Raw genomic sequence first — 19,607 nt, forward strand, 5'->3', positions numbered from 1 at the left:
CTTCTTTGCATGTTCACAAAGACTGGGTCGGTACTTCTGCAGCGATGTAGGATGATTTTTGAAGTTGAGGGAGAAAATACGATCAAATTTTTCAACATACCCTAACTATCTTGAGCCAGAATACACAGAGCTCAGGGAGAGCAAGACAAGACAAGCGTTTGAGATTAAAAAGTATTTAAATTGTATTTTTTAAATGAAAATAACCGATCGTTTCGTTAGATAAGACCCTTCTTCCTTCGGCTGGGTTAGTTTACAACCGCATTTGGGATCGTTTGAAGCCGCATTTAAACTGCATTTTGGAAATTCAAAATTGGGGCACCATATCAGTCCATTATATGGAGAAAGATCCTGAAATGTTTTCCTCAAAAAAACATAATTTCTTTACGACTGAAGAAAGAAAGACATGAACATCTTGGATGAAAAGGGCGTGAATACATTATATAAGAATCTTTGTTTTGGAAGTGGACTTTTAACGTTTACCAATAGCCAGGTAGCGATTAGGCATTGTTTTAGGTTCAGTAAAGCTTCCTCTATGAATTTTGCAGATTTACATGCAGAATACAGAAAAATAAGAAACATAATGATAGATTTGTGGAAAAAAACCTTTTCAATATGTTAAGGTGCTTTTGAGCGTGAACTTAACCTTTAGCTTCCATATCTAAGCCATTGTTCCAGTTCCTGTTAGGTAGAGACTTAAATAAAGCCTGATTCCTCAAACAAGTTTATCATTCCATTCATAATCTGCAAACTCACTTTCGAGGTTCTGATTGCTTTTCACAATCCAATACAATCTCAACAAGAAAAAATGACTTTGCACTCTACATTTTTCATACAGCATTCTGTTTCCCTCAGGAATGTGTCATTTTATGGAGGGAGAAGTTGTTGTGAATGGTCTTTAATGTTGATTTAAAGCATTGGTATGCTGTGTGTGTGCTCTACTCACCCTGACTAATATACCTCTTCAGAAACATCCAACTTCATTATTTTTTTACTCCTGCTTCTGCTAGAACTGGTACTGGTAGTATGTCATTTATTTGTCTCGAGGGCAAAGTATGTTACAATTTGTTCATGTAATTTTTGAGTCTACTTCATTATCCTGCATTTAGTAGATTGCCTTTTCTCACAGTTAGCCACATTCAATCGGCACGTCTATGTCTATGCTAATTAGGAAAATGGGATTTTAGAACATTGCTCAGTTGCTTTCTGGATTCAGTGAAGTTTGCTTCTGTAAAAGGGATAATAGGGATAATAATTCACAGAAAATAAAAATTAATGGATAAAACGTTGCTGAAAATCTACTCACCTTCAGGCTATGCAAGATGTAGATGAGTTTGTTTCTTCATCAGAACAGATTTGGAGAAATTCACCATCACTTGCTCACCAATGGATTCTGTGATCCAGTGAATGGGTGCCGTCAGAATGAGAGTCCAAACAGCTGATAATAACATCACAACAATCCACAAGTAAACCACACAACTCCAGTCCATCAATTTACATCTAGTGAATGGAAAAGCTGCATGTTTGTAATAAACAAATCCATCATAAAGATTTTTTTAAACTTCAAACTGAGTCTTATATTTATAATAATGCTTGCTTCAGTAGAAAAAGTTGTCTTGTCTGAATCAGGAGAGAAATATGCACAGATCAAGAAGCGTTTACAACCAAAAACCATCTAGAACACCTGTTTTAAACAAATATGTGAATTTTGCTGTGAGAGGACAACAGGGCGATGGAGTTTTTCACTGGAAGAAGTGTTATAATGAATTGCAGACTCGTATTTTGGTCAAAAGTAAACTTAAAACGCCTTGATGGAGTGGTTTATTACAAACACACAGCTTTTCACAAGATGTTAATTGATGGACTGGAGTTGTGTGTATTGCTTGTGGATTGTTGTGATGTTTTTATCAGCTGTTTGGACTCTAATTCTGACGGCACCCATTTACTGCTGATGATCCGTTGGTGAGCAAGTGATGCAAAGCTGAATTTCTCTACATTTGTTCTAATAAAGAAACAAACTCATCTACATCTTGGATAGCCTGAGGGTGCATTTTTGAGTGAACTCTTCCCTAGCGTTACATCACTCTCTTATAAAATCGATCTTATATTCTTATTTAGCTCCTGGTAACATCACAGAAAATCATTGCAACTATCAGTATTTAAAATGAACGGACCAATTTTACAAGCACGCATAGCAATTGGTCTTGACATTTTGTCTGTGCAGATCTCAGGTGGATCTGCAGGGTTTGGGGTGGGTTGTGGTTTGGTTTTGGATGCGTTAACGTCTCTGTGGTTCCTGTCAGTGAGCTTTAACCAGACTGCATGTCTCTTCTCCTCTCAGACCGCACGGTCAAAGCGAGCGTTCCCTGGTACTCTGACTGGAAAGAAACACTCACCCAGCTGAGCTCGTCCAAGTACTACACAGGTATTCCCTTCCTTCCCCCTGCTGGGAGTGCGTGAGAGGGCTTTCCTCAGCCGCCTTCTCTATTTCCCAGCCCAGCTCGCTTCGTAGCAGAACTGTCACTAAATCTCCTTTCCTCTTTCCAATCCAGCTTCCTCCGTTTTCTCAGGATGTTGGTGGTGGTGTTTTAGCTTTCTGTGTGTGTTTGTGTGTTTTGAGACTCATTGTGCTGAAACTCAAATAGCGGATTAACAATCTCTTCAGTTACATCTATAGTTATTGTTCCAGTTGACAATCAGGAAATAGTTAACTATTGTTTGGACTGAAATTCAAAGTGTTTGAGAAATGTTTGGGTTCAATTTGTTTGAGATTTTAGTTCAATGAGTCATTTTACCCATTCAGTTAGAATGTGTCTGACTTTATAGTCTAGTTTCTTTTCCTTTGTAGAGCCATTATTCCTTTCGCTGTGAAGTAGAGATTGACTTTACATGCACTTTCTCCGAAATAGTTCATTAGTTTGATTTAATGTGAAATGCTGGTTTCTTTCTGTTGAATTTACAGTAAAAAATTTAACTTATAACCATATATCATTTTTACTTTAAAATGTATTGAAAATTATGATCTGAGTATCTGAAAACCAAGTATCTGACTTCATCAAGTGGCCTGTCCATAAAACAAGGCCAGTACTCTTATAAAAATGGGCACAGTGTCATAAAGACAAAGACGAAACAAACAACACAACACTAAAATAATGCGATAAACTTTAACTGAAAAAAAACATAAAGTATAACACAAAACACCCTGATGTATAAATGATAACAAAATAAAAATAAACAGAATTATTTAAATACATTTATATATTTTGTGTCATCCAGTGGTAATGTCCTTTGACTATTTTCACTTAAATTTTATGGCAGTTTTTGCTTCCAAAAACCGTAAAAGTGACTGTATTTTTTTCAGTGATATGACATATAATGCAATATTAAAACAATTTAAAACCTAAATGTGACCCTGGACCACAAAACCAGTTTTAAGTAGCACAGGTTTATTTGTAGCAGTAGCCAACAACACATTGTATGGGTCAAAATCAGGGCACTGATCTGGTATAAGGAACCAAAAAACTGAAAATTAATGAAATTTTGTCAGGAACAGAAACAGAAACAAAATCAAATTTTATAGTTCTGAACAGAATTGGAAATTTGAAATGGCCATTAACCGGTTAATAACGTTATTTTATCGTTGAAATTTGCTGTCAACCAATCACAAATTCAAGTAGTATGGCCTATGCAAATGTTGAGTGAAATGTCCACGCTCAGCTGTAAACTCATCATAGGTAAGTCACAATGGCAATGCACCGGCGTTAGAGTTTATCCGAGGATAATGTAAGATGAATTCAACAGATGACATGCACCTGCAGTGCTTCTGTGAACGGAGAAACAGAATAAAACTGTAGGCTTACATAAAAACGAATATATAGGCCTACAGTAGTCAACATTTGAAGTGGATCAAAAAAAGTTCATCAAGGTTGTCCTAAGACAAAAATGGGTATTGTTTTGGTTTTAGGACAACTTCCACTCGACTTTAAATATTGACTACTATATACACAGAATATTCCACTTAAATCATTGACAGATTAACAAAACTAAAAAAAAAAAAAACGAAAAAATCCTGTGACAGGAATAGTTGTTCACGGAAAGTAAAATGAGATGGTAGAAAGTAGGCTAGTTTTCATTATTTTGCGTTGGTATGAGCATCGCATCGGCACCTCATGTGCACCCAGACACAGCATATTTTTGCGACATTGCAGCCTGCTCATTATCAAAATAAAATACAGTTAAAAAAACATTAAAATTACACTGCTCCATTGTACGTGTTGCGTTCAGCGTGACCACTGCCTCACTGTGCTGATATAGCCGACGTGAAGGATGATAATTTACATCGTGAGCGAAGTACAAATCCTATTACTTAATACATATTTTAGCATCCAGATATGTTGCGAATATGGAAATATCTTTAAATCTTTAAAAAAAAAAAAAAAAAAACGTTTTTTTTTTTTTTTTTTTTTTGTTTAGTAGCCTACATTTGGCCAAAATCTAGAAAAGGATGATGCTGTATTGCTGTGACTAGTGCAGCAGGTTAAGATACCAGATCTCTTCCTTTTTTTAAAAAAAAGAAAAAAAAAAAAAAAAAAGGGTAAAGAAAACGCTGCACATTATTATTATAGGCAAAGATTTTATTTATTTTTATTTTTTTATTACAATGTTCATTATCCAAAAATAGTGTTAACGGTATTAAGTTCAACCACAGATAAACTTCAGCTAAATATTTCATTGTTCCTCATATGTAAAAATATTAGGTTTAATGTTTATGAACAATAATGGCTGTTTTAAATAATCAGATAATCAATATAAGTATCAGAACACCGTTATTATAAAACATTAAAGGGATAGTTCACCCAAAAATGAAAAGTCTGTAATTTATTACTCGCCCTCATGTCACCCTGATGTCATTCCAAACTCGTAAGAACACAAATTAAAGATATTTCTGATGAAATCTGAGAACTTTCTGACCCTCCATAGACAACAATGCAACTGAAACGTTCAAATGGCTCAGAAAGTCAGTAAGGACATTGTTAAAATAGTCCATCAATGGTTCAACCGTAATGTTGTGAAGCTACAAGAATACTTTTTGTGTATAAAGAAAACAAAAATAACGTCTTTATTCAACAATTTCTTCTCTTCTGCATCAGTCTTTGATGGATGTTTCGCCTTCGGAACACAAATTAAGATATTTTTGATGAAAACTGAGTGCTCTCTGATCCTCCATAGACATCTGTGGTTCAACTGTAATTTTATGAAGCTAAAATAAAGTTATTTTAAAATAACTTTATTAAATGATTCTTCTCCTCTGCATCACCCTATAGCCATTTCAGAGAGTGTCACAATGCAAATGACGCTAGGGTGACAAGGTGGAGAAGAATTGATGAATGAAGTTGTTATTTTAGCTTCATAAAATTACGGTTGAACCGCTAATGTCACAGGGACCATTCATAGACACTTGCTGTCTATGGAGGGTCAGAGAGCTCTTGGATTTCATCAGAAATATCTTAATTTGTGTTCTGAAGATGAACAAAGCTCTTACGGGTTTGAAACAACCTGTGGTTGAGTAATTAATGACAGAATTTTCATTTTTGGCTGAACTAACCCTTTTATACATGATACACGTTTTCATAGGCCAGACTTATAATGCAACACTCAGTATGTAACGGGGGTTCATATATACCTGTCAAGGGGTTCTTGGACCTAAAAAAAAAAGTTAGACTTCTGCTTTTAAGCACACAAAAAAAGTTAAAGTAAAACTATCTAAGTTAGCCTATTTCTTCTCACTAGAATGTTGCCATTGTAATTATTAGAGCTACCGCAAGTAAGTGGTGCGCTTCATTGATTTTAATGAAAGTGATATGGTTTTGTTGTGCTGTAGTGTAGACATGATGTATAAGCTCTATCCAGATAAAGTATTGAATGCAAGACTGCCGGAGTGAAGTGCATCATTCATGCCCGTGTGCTTTTTGTCATGAATGATTCTGAGAGGGCCATTGATTCAGACGAAATGTCAAGGAACTCAACTAATGAAGCTGGAGCATAAAAAAATCAGTGCGTCCTCATTGCTGGATAGATTTCGAGGGGGGAAATTGATCATGAATGCTAATGTGTCAACCTGATTTGAACATCCTGTTTCTCTGGGTTGAATCTCAAATAGGTCATTAAAGGTTCAGAGTGATTTAAGGTGCGATCATGTTCTATTGTTTGTCGAATTTTTGTGGGACAAATCTAATAATTCCAATAAGAATCCACACAGGATTTTTAAAAGATTTCCCCACAGAGATTTTGCAACAGGAAGCAGTTTGGTTTGATTTCAGTGTGAGTGGTGTTTCATACATCACTACATGGATAACAATAGACACCAGCCTTTTTTGCCTGCAATATTTTACTCATGTGACCTCATCTTTTCAGGATAAGGGAGCGTGCTTTAGCGTGCTTTTTATTTTTGAAGAACTGGATTCACATTTAAATAAATGATTGGGAAAGGCTGTTGAAATGAAACATTCTTTAATTTTATGTCTGCTATGTTGTCGTCTTGCTGTAAAAATGTGATCTGTTGTAATTTCTTCCAGTAAATATCACATTACTTGGGTATTTTTCTGTTCGTCTTGCCTTTCATAATGTGCTTCTCTCCTCTTCCGCCTGGAGGGCTGGTCACGCGGCCTGTAATAATCTTGTTTCTGAACAAGACAATATTTCTTTGTGTTTATCTTACAGCAACAACACCATGGTTTGAGACTTACCGGGAGAACTTCCTGCAGTCCATGCCGGCATCAGAGCATGAGTTTCTCAACCACTACCTGGCCTGTATCCTTCAAACTTCTTTGAACTTCTTGTCTAATAACTCTACCTCATTTCTTTTTCATGCTTGTATTTCTTCTCTTTCTTTACCACAAGGGACACATGGACATTTTGACCATATGAAACGTTCAGCTGACTGCTATAAAATGTCAAGAAGTATCTGAGTTTCTATAGTAAATGATTTAAGTAAATGGCAAATCAATATAAATTATGATTAGCACTGATTATTTATGCAAGTGTGTTGATTACCAAGGCTGCATTTATTTAAAGGAGAAGTCCGCTTCCAGAACAACAATTTACACATAATGTACTCACCCCCTTGTCATCCAAGATGTTTGTCTTTCTTTCTTCAGTAGTAAAGAAACTGTGTTTTTTGAGGGAAACATTTCAGGATTTTTCTCCATATAATGGACTGATATAGTGTAAACGATCCCAGCTGAGGAAAAAGGGTCCTATCTAGCGAAACGATCGGTTATTTTAATAAAAATAATACAATTTATATACTTTTTAATCTCAAACGCTCGTCTTGTCTTACTCTTCCCAACTTCTTTGCATGTTCACTTTGCAAAGACTGGGTCGGAACTTCTGCAGTGATGTAGGATGATTTTAAAATGATTTTTGAAGTTGAGAGAGAAAATACGATCAGAGTTTAACTGTCTTGAGCCAGAATACACAGAGTTCAAGGGGCACAAGACAAGCATTTGAGATTAAAAAGTATTTAAATTGCGTTTTTTTGGATGACAATAAGCCGATCGTTTTGCTAAATAAGACCCTTCTTCCTCGGCTGGGAATTTTTTAATAATAAAAAATGCAAACTTTTTTATCCAGTCTGTCCAGATGTTTTATTGATTTGGTTTTAAAGAAGACATATTATGCCCCTTTTTACAAAATGTAATGTAAATCTTAGAATGTGTCCCACAGATCATTTATTATATATTTAGAAAATGCCTATTTTAAGTGCAAGTTTCATGCATGTTTCTTTAAATGCAAATAAGCTGCTGCTCCCCGCCCCCTTTTCCAGAATAGAACTGTGACATAACAGCTCATATGTCAGATACTCTGCCAAAAACATTTTTTTTGTTTTGATTGTCATGCTTATCATGCTGAAATCATGCATTTTAATCCATATCAGTTTAAACTTCTGATATAGGGTTTTCTGAGCACTCACATCCAAAGCATGTGAGCAAAAAGCGGCTGTCACACAGCATGTGCGTACTAAACTAAGTTCTCTTTCGTGTCTTATTGCGCTTAAACTGTCAAATACACACAAGTTTATGTTAAAAACACTCAAGTTACAAAAACAGTTGGTTGTGTCTGTGAAGGCAAACAGCTAGGAAAAAAGTTGCAGGTTTATATTAGATCTGTGTGGCAGCAGTGTAATATACAGTAAATAAATCAATAAATTCACTGCTCTCTTTTCTCCTCTGAGGCTAGGACTCACTATGGGACTACATAGTGTTCTGTGCTCATCTGTGCAGCCATAGTACAGTTATCAAGCTTTGCTTGAACTTTCGCCATTGAGTTAGAGCTGGTACAATGTTGTCGCTTGCAAAAACAGTTGCGGTGCCATTGGTGGAATCTAAATCACAAGCTTACAGAAAAAGGCTTACCAATACAAAGTTACTGGGTTGTCCTTTTCACGTTTTCTGGGTTGGTAAATGCACCGGGGATGCGATTATAGCACTTAAACTTAGGAAAAAGTCAAATTTTAATATGTCACCTTTAAACATGACTATTTTTTTGTACAACACAGTTTAGTGCCATTTTCTGCCAGTCTCAGTTTTGTTCATCTGTATTCTGTGAGATTTCCTCAACTCGGCTACAGGTATGTTGGTGGTGTCGTCCCGTGAGGCAGTGCCGACAGAGCAGTTTCTCAAGCTGTCGCAGGAACAGCACCGAATCCAGCACAGTGGGGAATACACTCATCCCAAATGGTTCATCCCCAACACACTCAAATATTACGTCCTGCTCCACGATATCAGTGAAGGAGACGAGCAGAGGTGTGTGTGTTTTTGGTGTTCATTTGTACCTGTTATGTTTTCTTCTTTTGTTTTTCTTTTTGAACCTTTTACACAGTCAAACAGTCTGATGAATAATCATTGATTGACTCTTAAAGAAGCTTATGTGTTCAGTCAGAGATATTTATTATGCTTTTTTTGGTGTGCCACAAATAATGTTAAAGGGATAGTTTAACCAAAAATAAAAATTTTGTCGTTAATTACTCGCCCTCGTTTTGAACCAAACCCGTAAGACCTTCTTTCATCTTCAGAACACAAATATATTTTTGATGAAATTCTGACCCTGCATAGACGGCAACCTAACGGTCACGTTCAAGACCCAGAAAGGTAGTAAGGACATAATTACAATAGTCCATGTGACTTCATTGGTTTAACCGTAATATTATGAAGCTACAAGAATACTTTTTGTGGGCAAATATTTAATTAAGCTTTAAGATTTTTAGTTGACGTTTGTATTTTTAAATGAATAAATGTCCAACACCTAGTGAATCATAAATGTTCTGTATTCAGTATGCAATTCAGAGCTTTTGACATTGCAACACTGCCTCAGGGATTACAACTAAAGTAATGTCAGGAAAAAACATTTCTGCTTATCCTTTGTAATTTCGTACATTTAATTAATGAAAATATTATGTGTAGAATAAAAATGAGTCTTAAGGGCTGCATGAACTGCTTTTGCAAAGCGTTTTTCTATTAATATTAATTTCTGACATCAGCTGACAGACAAGAATGCTTGCTTTCCTTTCCACTTCCTCCTCAGAGAATTCTCTGCATGCAGATAAGTTGCCAATCACAGTAATCGTGTGCTGCCTGCAGCCTCAAGCTCTGATGAATAGAAGCTAACCTGACTGTGGGGAGAAAGATTAGCCTGTCATATATATTTATGATAGTATAGAACAAGTGTTCATGTGCGTCTCTGTATCTCTCAGGGCGGACTCTGTGTACGAGGATATGAAACAGCGGTATGGTACTCAGGGCTGCTATCTGCTCAAGATTAACTCCAGGAGTGGTAGCACTGGTGCAGACGAACAGATGCCGGACCCCTGGAGTCAGTACTTGCACAAGACCAGCATACACAACCCTGTGAGTGCCACAACTTCAATGCAGGCTAGAGCTGACCGGCAAAGTACCCGAAGTGGCGCGTGGACGAGAATTAATGAAACGCATTTTTAAACCGTTTTCCAAGGCTGCATGATGTATTAGACCCATTTAAAAATCATAAAGCATAATGGTATTGTTAATACAAAAGCTACGATTCAAATAAATATATGCGCTTTATTTACGCACGTGTAGGTTACGTGCTTGTCAGAGCGGCTCCGTTTACAATTAATGCCGCTCCAATCGAACGGTCATCATTTACATGTGTGGAGCGTGATGAGCTTCTCAAACTCAATCTTTGCGTAATGCTGTGAGTTTGGATTTATTGTAACATTCATCTGGGAACGCAACATGCGCCCTTTCATCGATTTGTAAGGTAAATAATTTATAAACCTACGCAAACACAGGAGACTGCATCAACATCTTTCTAATTTTGCTAACTGTTCAACGTGATTTCAAAATAAAACCTCAAACCTCAACGTTTTGATGTCCACAAATTCAAGAAATTACAGTGGCAGTAGCATTTCTGTCATAAATAAATGGCTAAATATTAAAGATTTAGTAGACATTTTAGTTACATATTGCTTAGTCAGTATTAAACAACGATTAGATTGTGCGGTTAAGTGTAACAACAGTAGTCAGCCCGTTGGTGCCCTCTGCAGGCATTTGTAATTGGGCATAATGCACATTAATTTTATTGTTTATAATATATTACGTATTTTAATAGTTTTGTTCAATAAAACTATATGATTACTTGCTTTTGATACCTTTTTTGAACTATTTTAATTTAAATTTTATTTTTTTAATTAAATATTTAATTTTAAATAGTTTTTAATTTTTATTTGAACCTACTAAGATTATAATGTATTGATCAGCCGAGTGAAATGTTCCCCAATCCTGGTGGTGTTTTATAGGAGCTGTATGAGGAATCTGCAGTGACTAATGCGGTTGAAAACAACATCGGCGCAGAGGAAGATGGTCTTGATCCATCCATTAGAGGTTAGTCTGGCACAGTTGAACCCCATTATCAGGGATTTTGGTTATAAACCAAATACTGATGAGAAGTGATTGTCTAATGTTAATTAGATGTTCCTCTCGTATTTACAGACGGCGTCTCAGAGGCTCATCCTCTACAACTGGACCAGCCCACTGATGTTGGTTACCCTGGCAACAACGCTAATCAGTCTGTAAACAATGTGGATGTGACGAAACCTCAAAAACAGGCCAGCGTGACCTCTCACACCACCCCGACCCCTCGAGGAACCTGCCTGACCCTAAATGACCACGACCACATCCGGCAGTTTATCCAGGAGTTCACCTTTAGAGGATTACTGCCACACATCGAGAAGAACATACGGCAGCTAAATGACCAGGTATATTAACTCAACAGCTATATATTACATCTGGTTCATCTGAGGTATCTGTATTGCTTGCCTCTTTTCATTACTTTCATTTTACTTGAAAGTAATGCCAAGTTTGTGGGCTGCAAGATTATTATTATTATTATTATTATTGTTATTATTTTTATTTATTTATTAGTTTTTGAAAGAAGCTTCTTCTTCTCAGCCAGGCTGCATTTATTGAATCAAAAATATAGCAAATTAGTAATATTCTAAAAAATAAAATTGAAATATTATTACGGTTTAAACTAACTATTATCGATTGTATAATATTTTAAAACGTGGTAAACGTAATTTATTCCTGTGATGCAATGCTGAATTTTTAGCATCATTACTCCAGTCTTTAGTGTCACATGATCCTTTAGAAATCATTCTAATATGCTGATTTGCTGCTCAAGAAGCATTTATTATTGTTAGCAGTGTTTTCAGGATTCCTTCATGAATAGAAAAAAGGAAAAAAGAAAAGAAAGAGCATTTATTAGAATTTAAACATTCACTTTTTGCATTATAAATGCTAAATGTCTTTAGTATCAAAATATCAAAAAAAAAAAAAAAAAAAAAATATATATGTATATATATATATATATATATATTTTTTTTTTTTTCAGGATTCTTTCATGAATAATAACTTTAAAAAGTACAGTGTTTATTCAAAATATAAATATTTTATAACAATGTAAATTATTTATTATTAACTTTTAATAAACTTTTAATTATTAACTTAATACATCCTTGGTGAATAAAAGTATTAATTTCTTAAAAAAAAAAAAAAAAAAAAAGTACTGACCCCAAACTTTTGAACGGTAGTGTGTGTATATGTATATATATATATATATATATATATATATATATATATATATATATATATATATATATATATATATATATATATATATATATAGTTTATTATTTATTTATGTATTAATATACTTAATATATACATATACAATTAAATATATTTTTATTAAATATATTTAATTATTTATATTAAATACATTTATTTATTACAAAATATCTATTTATTTATTATATTTAAAAATTAAAGTTCTGGAAAAAAATAATGAAAAGAAACAGAGAAGCTAAACAACATTGGTCTTGTTTAAATTGTACAGTACATGATATTTTTCTATAACCTCTTATGCAGTATATTGGAGTCATGTTTTACTTAATATAGACATTTATTAGAATTTACGTATTCACCTCCTTTAACATTATAAATTATAAATGTCTTTAGTATCAAAGTATCAAAAAATAAATAAATTAATTAATTATATATTATATATTAAATACATTTATTTATAAAAAAAAATATGTATTATTATATTTAAAAATGTTATTCTGGTAAAAAAACAAACAACAATTGGAATAAAAGGAGACAACAATGAAGCTAAACAACATTGGTCTTGTTTAAATTGTACAGTACATGATATTATTCTATAGCATCTTATATATTAGAGTCACTCAGTCATGTTTACCTCTTTTGTTTCATCTTTAATTCATTCTTATTGACTGTGTAATATTAGTCCATTTCTCCATTTTTTTTGTTGTTGTAGATTTCCTTTTTTTTCCTATTTCCTGTTTTTAAAATGCGTATCTTCACTGCCTTCATACATAATAAACCTGTTTTAATATTTTCTAAATAAACCTCGCCTAATAGGCTTAAATTACCCAAGAGTCGAGGGTCTATTAATATTAATTTCCTTAACTTTTGACAGTAATGCAAATATATTTCCATAATTTGTTCTTACATCTTTCCTTACCTCTCATTTTAGCTCGTCTCGAGAAAAGGCCTGAGCCGATCTCTTTTCTCCGCCACTAAGAAGTTGTTTGGTGGAGGGAAGGTCCCAGAGAAGAGTATTGCTGAACTAAAGAACACTGCAGGGCTGCTGTGAGTCACTTGAAGTACAAATGAAATTCCTTGTTGTTGTTTTCTACTCTTTATTGACTCTTGACCTCTGTGATATCAGATATCCCTCAGAGGCTCCAGAGCTTCAGATCAGAAAGATGGCCGACCTCTGCTTCCTCGTTCAGCACTATGAGCTGGCTTACAACTGCTACCACACTGCCAAAAAGGACTTCCTCTCTGACCAAGCCATGCTGTATGCTGCGGGATCGCTGGTGAGATGCACAGCACAGTCATAGTGCAGCTGCTGCTGGAAATAAGCTGCACAGATAGGGACTCCAGCTCTGTTTCTGTGGGTTATCAGAGTAATACTGTCTGAACTTGAATTAGACTGACTGCCTGCTGTCTGTGTCTCTACAGGAGATGGCTGCCGTCGCTGCTTTTCTGCAGAGCGGGGCACCCAGGCCGTATCCAGCACACTATATGGACACGGCTATTCAGACATACAGAGACGTGTGCAAGTAAGAACAAGCATTCGCTTGCGTGTGGTTTTGTAGCATGTTATTGCTTCATTGATTCATATATACGTATTTCTCTTGCCCACCCCTCGTTATATACTATTTGGTAACATTTTTTAATATTTGTAGTATTTTATATGTAAAATATTTAAAAACAAAATTAAATTAATTTAAATTAAGATATATTTTAGTTCTTGCTTTCAATTTGAGAATTGTAATTCTTTGAGTAACTAACCATTTGATTTATTGCTTCAACTTTTCATACTGAATTTCAAAATTTAGTTCAGTATTTTACTGTTTTTATTCATATCTGAAATCAACAAATGAGCGAATTATTAAATAAAATTAGTTTTAGATTTTGCTTCCTGTTTTAGCTACATCAGTTTATGTTGCTTTTAAAAATTTTGTGTTTTAATGTTTTTTATTATTAAATAATAAGTAAATTACATTTACTTTAGTTCTTTGGCTTTTAAAAATGAGTTTAGTTTTATAATGCTCATTTATTAAATTAAAATAAAATAAATGTAATAATTAACTGTTGCTTCAATTAATTAATTGATAAAATTAGTTTTAGTTTGTGCTACTTGTTATAGCTACATCAGTTTATGTGGCTTTTACAAATTTTTTATTCTGTTGTTTTTATTGTTCAATACATTAATTAAATTATTTTTGTTCTTGAATATTTTACGTGACTTTTAAAAATTTGAGTTTCTTCATGATTCTTTATTAAATAAATAAAATTAATTTAATTCATTAACTGTTGCTTCAGTGTTTCATACTGAATTTCAGAAATAACTTTATCGCTTTTAGTAGTTTTTTAAGTTTATTTTGTATCAATGAATGAATAAATTGATAGATAAAATTAGTTTTAGTTTTTTTGCTTCCTGTTTTAGCTACTCCGGTTTATGTGGCTTTTACAAATTAGTTTTATTTTAATGTTTTTTTATTATTAAATACATTAATTCATTAAATTATTTTAGTTCTTGAATATCATTTTAAATGGCTTTTTAAAATTGGTTAATTTTTTATTGGTCCTTTATTAAATAAATAAAATTAATTAATTATTATTATTATTTTTTAATTAAATAATTTCAGTTCTTTCTCGCTTTTTTTAGGCTGGACATTAATTCATGTGCTTTTAAAAATTAGTTTTTTTTTTTTTTTTTTTTTATAAAATAAATTTCATTCTTGTTTATTTTTATTTTTTATTTTTTTTAACCAGACATCACTTTATGTAGCTTTTAGAATTTTGTACAGTGTTTTAATGTTTTATTACTAAATCAGTCAGTCAGTCAATTGAACTTTTTTGCTTACTCTTTTAGGCCAGATGTCACTTTATGTTGCTTATAAAATGGGTTTAGTGTATTTTTCTCTCTTGATTTTTAGGCCACATTAGGTTATATGGCTTTTAGAAATTATTTTCTATTTTTATTGCTTTTATTAGTACTTTAAATAAATAAAGTAGTTGTTTCTTCTGTTATTAAAGACCTGATGGAAAGAGCATTTAAATTTTGTTGGAAATGCTTGTATATAAGCTGCATATATAAAATGTGTGTAAGACATTGTTTTTGCTGTTTGTCACAGAAACATGTTATTGGCTGAGCGGTGTTGTCTTTTAAGTGCTGAGATTTTGAAAAGTCAGACCAAATACTCTGATGCTGCCACACTTCTGATCAAGATGACCAGTGAGGTGAGCTGAAATCCCCGCTGACAGTGTTTCTAAGTCACATCTAAACCAAATTTGTCTTAAAGCGTGTAATTTCAAACAGGTGTTCCTGCTTCAAACTCACCATTGGCTAGGCCATTGTTGCCGTGTTGCATGGTTCAGATAAACCCAGTTCACTTCACTGTCTCTTTCTTTCTCTGATAGGACTCTGATTTGCGGAGTGCACTCCTATTGGAGCAGGCAGCTCACTGCTTCATTAATATGCGCAGCCCCATGGTGAGGAAGTTTGCCTTCCACATGATACTGGCTGGTCATCGTTTCAGCAAAGCTGGACAGGTATGATGGCAGATGCAAGAAACACACTTTCCTAAAATGTTCACTGTCCTTCAACATTGCATTGAATTAGTGGTTCACAAGCTAGGGGTCAGGATCGACTAGGGGGTCTCAACACATAACAAGGGGGCTGAAAGATGGCTTAAAGACAAATCAAAGTTTAAAATAAGCAAAAAATTGCAAAAATAAAAAAGAGATGTTGAAATCGTATATTTCTCAGTATAATTAGTTCTGTCAGCAAATGCGTTTTTATTTTTTTTTAAATTTTTGTTTAAGAACCAGGATTCCCACAGTCTTGGACAACCTTGATATTAAAGAGAATTTTAAAATATAAATTCTGTTCCATCAAGGGTTATTTAAAAAAAAAAAAAAAAATCTGTACGTGAAAAAAAATAAATTAATTCATTAATTAAAAAAATAAATAAATAAATAAATAAATATATATATATATATATATATATATATATATATATATATATATATATATATATATATATATAAACTATTATAAATAAAATATTTAAAAAAATGAAACTTGTTTTGCTTCAGCTACTTGTCATACCAACATTTCTCATTTTGGTTGAGTTTAGAAAAAAGAATGATAGAAATACACAACAAAATTAATACAACTTTAACTAAAATTAAGATTAAAAAATATTAAAAAAAAAAAAAAAAAAACACTTTCATAAACTATAATAAATATATAAATTATACTAAACACTTTTTCATTACTGGAAAATTATGGAAATAAAGAACATTTTAAGCCATATATGTTGTTGTTGTTTTTTTTATATTAAATATCGTTGTATAAAGAATTTTGTATACGTTTGGTCAGGCTTTTTTTCCCTTTAGTTTTGAATTTGCTATTTCTAAACAATGTTGGAATTGTTGAATTTAATTATTTATAATTTATAATATGTTACCATTTCTAGTTACTGTAAATAAAGTTCAAAAATTAGCAGCTTTGTCATTATTAGTGTTAATTTTGTCAGCTATTCAATTTTAGTCTTAGTCTTAGTCCCGTGTTAAATGTCCTTGTTAGTTTTTAGCATATTTAGTCAACCTTATCCTATTCAATTTTAGTCAAGTTTTAATAAACTAAAAGTCTCAACATTTTAGTTTAGTTTTAGTCAATGAAAACTTGACAATATAGCAATATTATTATTAATTAATTGATTTAGTCATACTCAAATGTACGTTTTAGTTGTCATATCTAGTCAGTCCTTTGGTCAAGTTCAGAGCAACGAAATGTATGAACATTTTAGTCAATGAAATCATAGTCTCATTTTCATCATGCTGCATAATAGTTAAAGTGATCAAAATTGTAATTGTAATTGTTGTCATTTGAGAAATTTACTTTTGCATTTTAGGTATTGCACTTCCACCAGTACGCACAAATCAGTAATATGTGGACTCATACATATGGTTTTATTTTACCTCAACTAGTGTACTGATTTATTATGGGCTTTTTATTATATGAGTGAATAACAAAGACTTATGCACTCTCTCTGTCTACATAATGAAAACTGGAAAAACAAATGAAAAATATTATAGTAGTGCAATTCCCAATAGTAATTTCATGAATTCCTTATTGCAATAGCCTATGTTTTTCTATTAAAACAACAGCAGTTGAGCTGTTGTGCGTTCATTCAGCAACCACAATCGCAAAAAATATAGTCGAGATCTCATGACAGAACACAGACAGGCTAAATGACGCTTTCATTTAGATCGCTAAACTGCTTGTTTGTCTGTGTTTTCAGATCATTGTCGTCGGTGCTTCCGCAATGAAGAGTGAGCGTGCACATGGTTGCCAGATTGCTTAAAATAAGTAAAACACCAGGCAGAAAATTCGTACTTGTAACAGGAAAGCTCTGATTCAGGGATTTGAACAGACAATCTGGCAACCACACATGAAAAGTTACGTAGTAGAGATGTGTAAAGCAATCCGCAAAAACATTTTATCACCTTTTCTTTGACGAAAATAAAGAGGGGTTTTTGGTAAAGTTTATTTTTTTGAATACATTTTAGACTCGTCCTTTTTCGTCAACGAAATTGCATGTTGATATTGTCAGTTTTCATTTAGTGACCTCATTGTTGTCTCGTCTTAGTCATGGCAAAAAAAGCTAGTCGACGAACGTTTTTCGTCATAGTTTCCGTTGACGAAATTAAACACTAGTCATTATAGATTTTGTCTTTGACAGTGAGTGGCCTTAGAGTCAGTAAGGTTGAGATCTACTGTGTTAAATGGATCAAGAGTTGAGATAATTAAAATATAATTTTATCAAAGACCTGCCGTCTAAAATTACAGATATTATCTCTTATGATGTCCTCAAAGTGGATGAGATATGCTTTGGATGGATTTATCACTTTCTAAGCATTTAAAATTATTGCAGCCCATCCTCTCAGCCATTAGTGAGACATGGTCAGCGCATAAAAATGTGAAATGAGGTCATTGTGACCTTATATCAAGGAATGTAGAGTAGGTAAGTAGTAGAAGGGACTTATTTAAAATATATTTATATTTTATATTTATATTTATATTTAGTTTATATTTAAAACTCAAACCTGGCCATATCCTGCTTGAAATTATGTAGATTGACTCATTTGCTGCTTATTGCAGTGAATAAAAGCTTACAAGGTCTTACAAATGGCATCAACTCTGAAGTGAGCAGAAAAGGCCAGGCTGTCAATTTTCACCTAGAAGCTGACACTGCTTTAACAGCTGTAAAAGCTGTCGAGCGTTGCAGTAACATGAAGTGCTCTCACAGATGCAGACACATTATTTTAACGTGCCAGTCAGTTCACACTGTCCCTCTCTCTTTCTGTTACAGAAGAGACATGCGTTGAGGTGCTACTGCCAGGCTTTGCAGGTGTATAAAGGTAAAGGTTGGACACTGGCTGAAGATCACATCAACTTCACCATCGGTCGGCAATCCTTCACTCTGCGGCAGCCGGAGAACGCAGTGGCCGCTTTCCGGCATATTCTCATTAACGACAGCAAACAATCGGCCGTACAGCAAGCCGCTTTCCTCAGGGAATACCTCTATGTGTATAAGGTTAGCAACACATCACACGGTCATCACATTACTTACAGGAATAGTTCACCCAAAAATGAAAATTACCATGATTAACTCATCCTCAAGCCATCCTAGGTGTATATGACTTTCTTCTTTGATAAATACAACAGAGTTATATTAAAAAATGTCCTGGCTCTTCCAAGCTTTATAATGGCAGTGAATGGGTGTTGAGATTAAGAAGCCCAAAAAAGTGCATCCATCCATCATAAAAAGTACTCCACACAGCTCTGGAAGGTTAATAAAAGGACTTCTGAAGCGAATCAAGGGCTTAAAATTAAATTAAAATGCTTAAAATTCTCCAAGTGCCAAATGCGAGTAAAAATCGGTGTTGGCGAGTATATGTAACAGTTTTAGTCGCCATTTGGCGGGTGAAACTTTTATGAAATATTATAATGCAATGTAGGGAAAACAACAGCCAGTTTTTAAAGAGATTCACTGTTTCTGACGTATGCGAAGAAAATAACTTTTTCGGAACACAAGATCATTGTAATTAGCTGTTCTGTCATAAGCAAGAAGAGCGAATCAAATAGTGGAATACAAACGGCTGATAAGGTCAGAGCAGTGTGATAGCTTGTCCCTAAAACACAGTTCTAATAACTTTTACCTGATAAGATATTGCTGCTTCATTTCGGAAGATTACATTTTTCCTTCTTTATTCTTTATAAAACGAGAATGTGGCGGCACATACCTGGGGTTACGCCTCCTAAACGGAAAGCGCGTTCAGCTGTACGCATACGCTGAGCCGCTTCAGACAGCGCACCAGTGGATGAAAACACACACAGTTATGTCAAAATGCACATAAACGTATCCTTAAATTAGCTGTAAAGTCTTAAATGACCGTAAAGAGTTTGGA

The 19,607-nt window shown here is 33.7% G+C and overlaps 1 protein-coding gene across 3 annotated transcripts in view; it reads left to right on the forward strand.

The window, feature by feature from the left end:
• trappc8 (trafficking protein particle complex subunit 8) overlaps positions 1–19,607 on the forward strand; it is a 65,015-nt gene that overhangs the window by 9,323 nt on the left and 36,085 nt on the right. For 2 of the 3 annotated variants that reach the window (XM_051139455.1, XM_051139458.1), the window contains 12 exons: positions 2,339–2,422; positions 6,718–6,807; positions 8,627–8,801; positions 9,749–9,902; positions 10,832–10,916; positions 11,025–11,290; positions 13,090–13,205; positions 13,285–13,435; positions 13,581–13,681; positions 15,263–15,368; positions 15,549–15,680; positions 18,509–18,733. In XM_051139455.1, coding sequence (XP_050995412.1) covers positions 2,339–2,422; positions 6,718–6,807; positions 8,627–8,801; positions 9,749–9,902; positions 10,832–10,916; positions 11,025–11,290; positions 13,090–13,205; positions 13,285–13,435; positions 13,581–13,681; positions 15,263–15,368; positions 15,549–15,680; positions 18,509–18,733 — 1,685 coding nt within the window. The remainder of the gene's footprint in view (positions 1–2,338; positions 2,423–6,717; positions 6,808–8,626; positions 8,802–9,748; positions 9,903–10,831; positions 10,917–11,024; positions 11,291–13,089; positions 13,206–13,284; positions 13,436–13,580; positions 13,682–15,262; positions 15,369–15,548; positions 15,681–18,508; positions 18,734–19,607) is intronic. The other variant, XM_051139456.1, reaches the window with a different exon arrangement.

This window comes from Labeo rohita, chromosome 20 (genome assembly GCF_022985175.1).
Source record: "Labeo rohita strain BAU-BD-2019 chromosome 20, IGBB_LRoh.1.0, whole genome shotgun sequence".
Classification (NCBI taxonomy): Eukaryota; Metazoa; Chordata; class Actinopteri; order Cypriniformes; family Cyprinidae; genus Labeo; species Labeo rohita.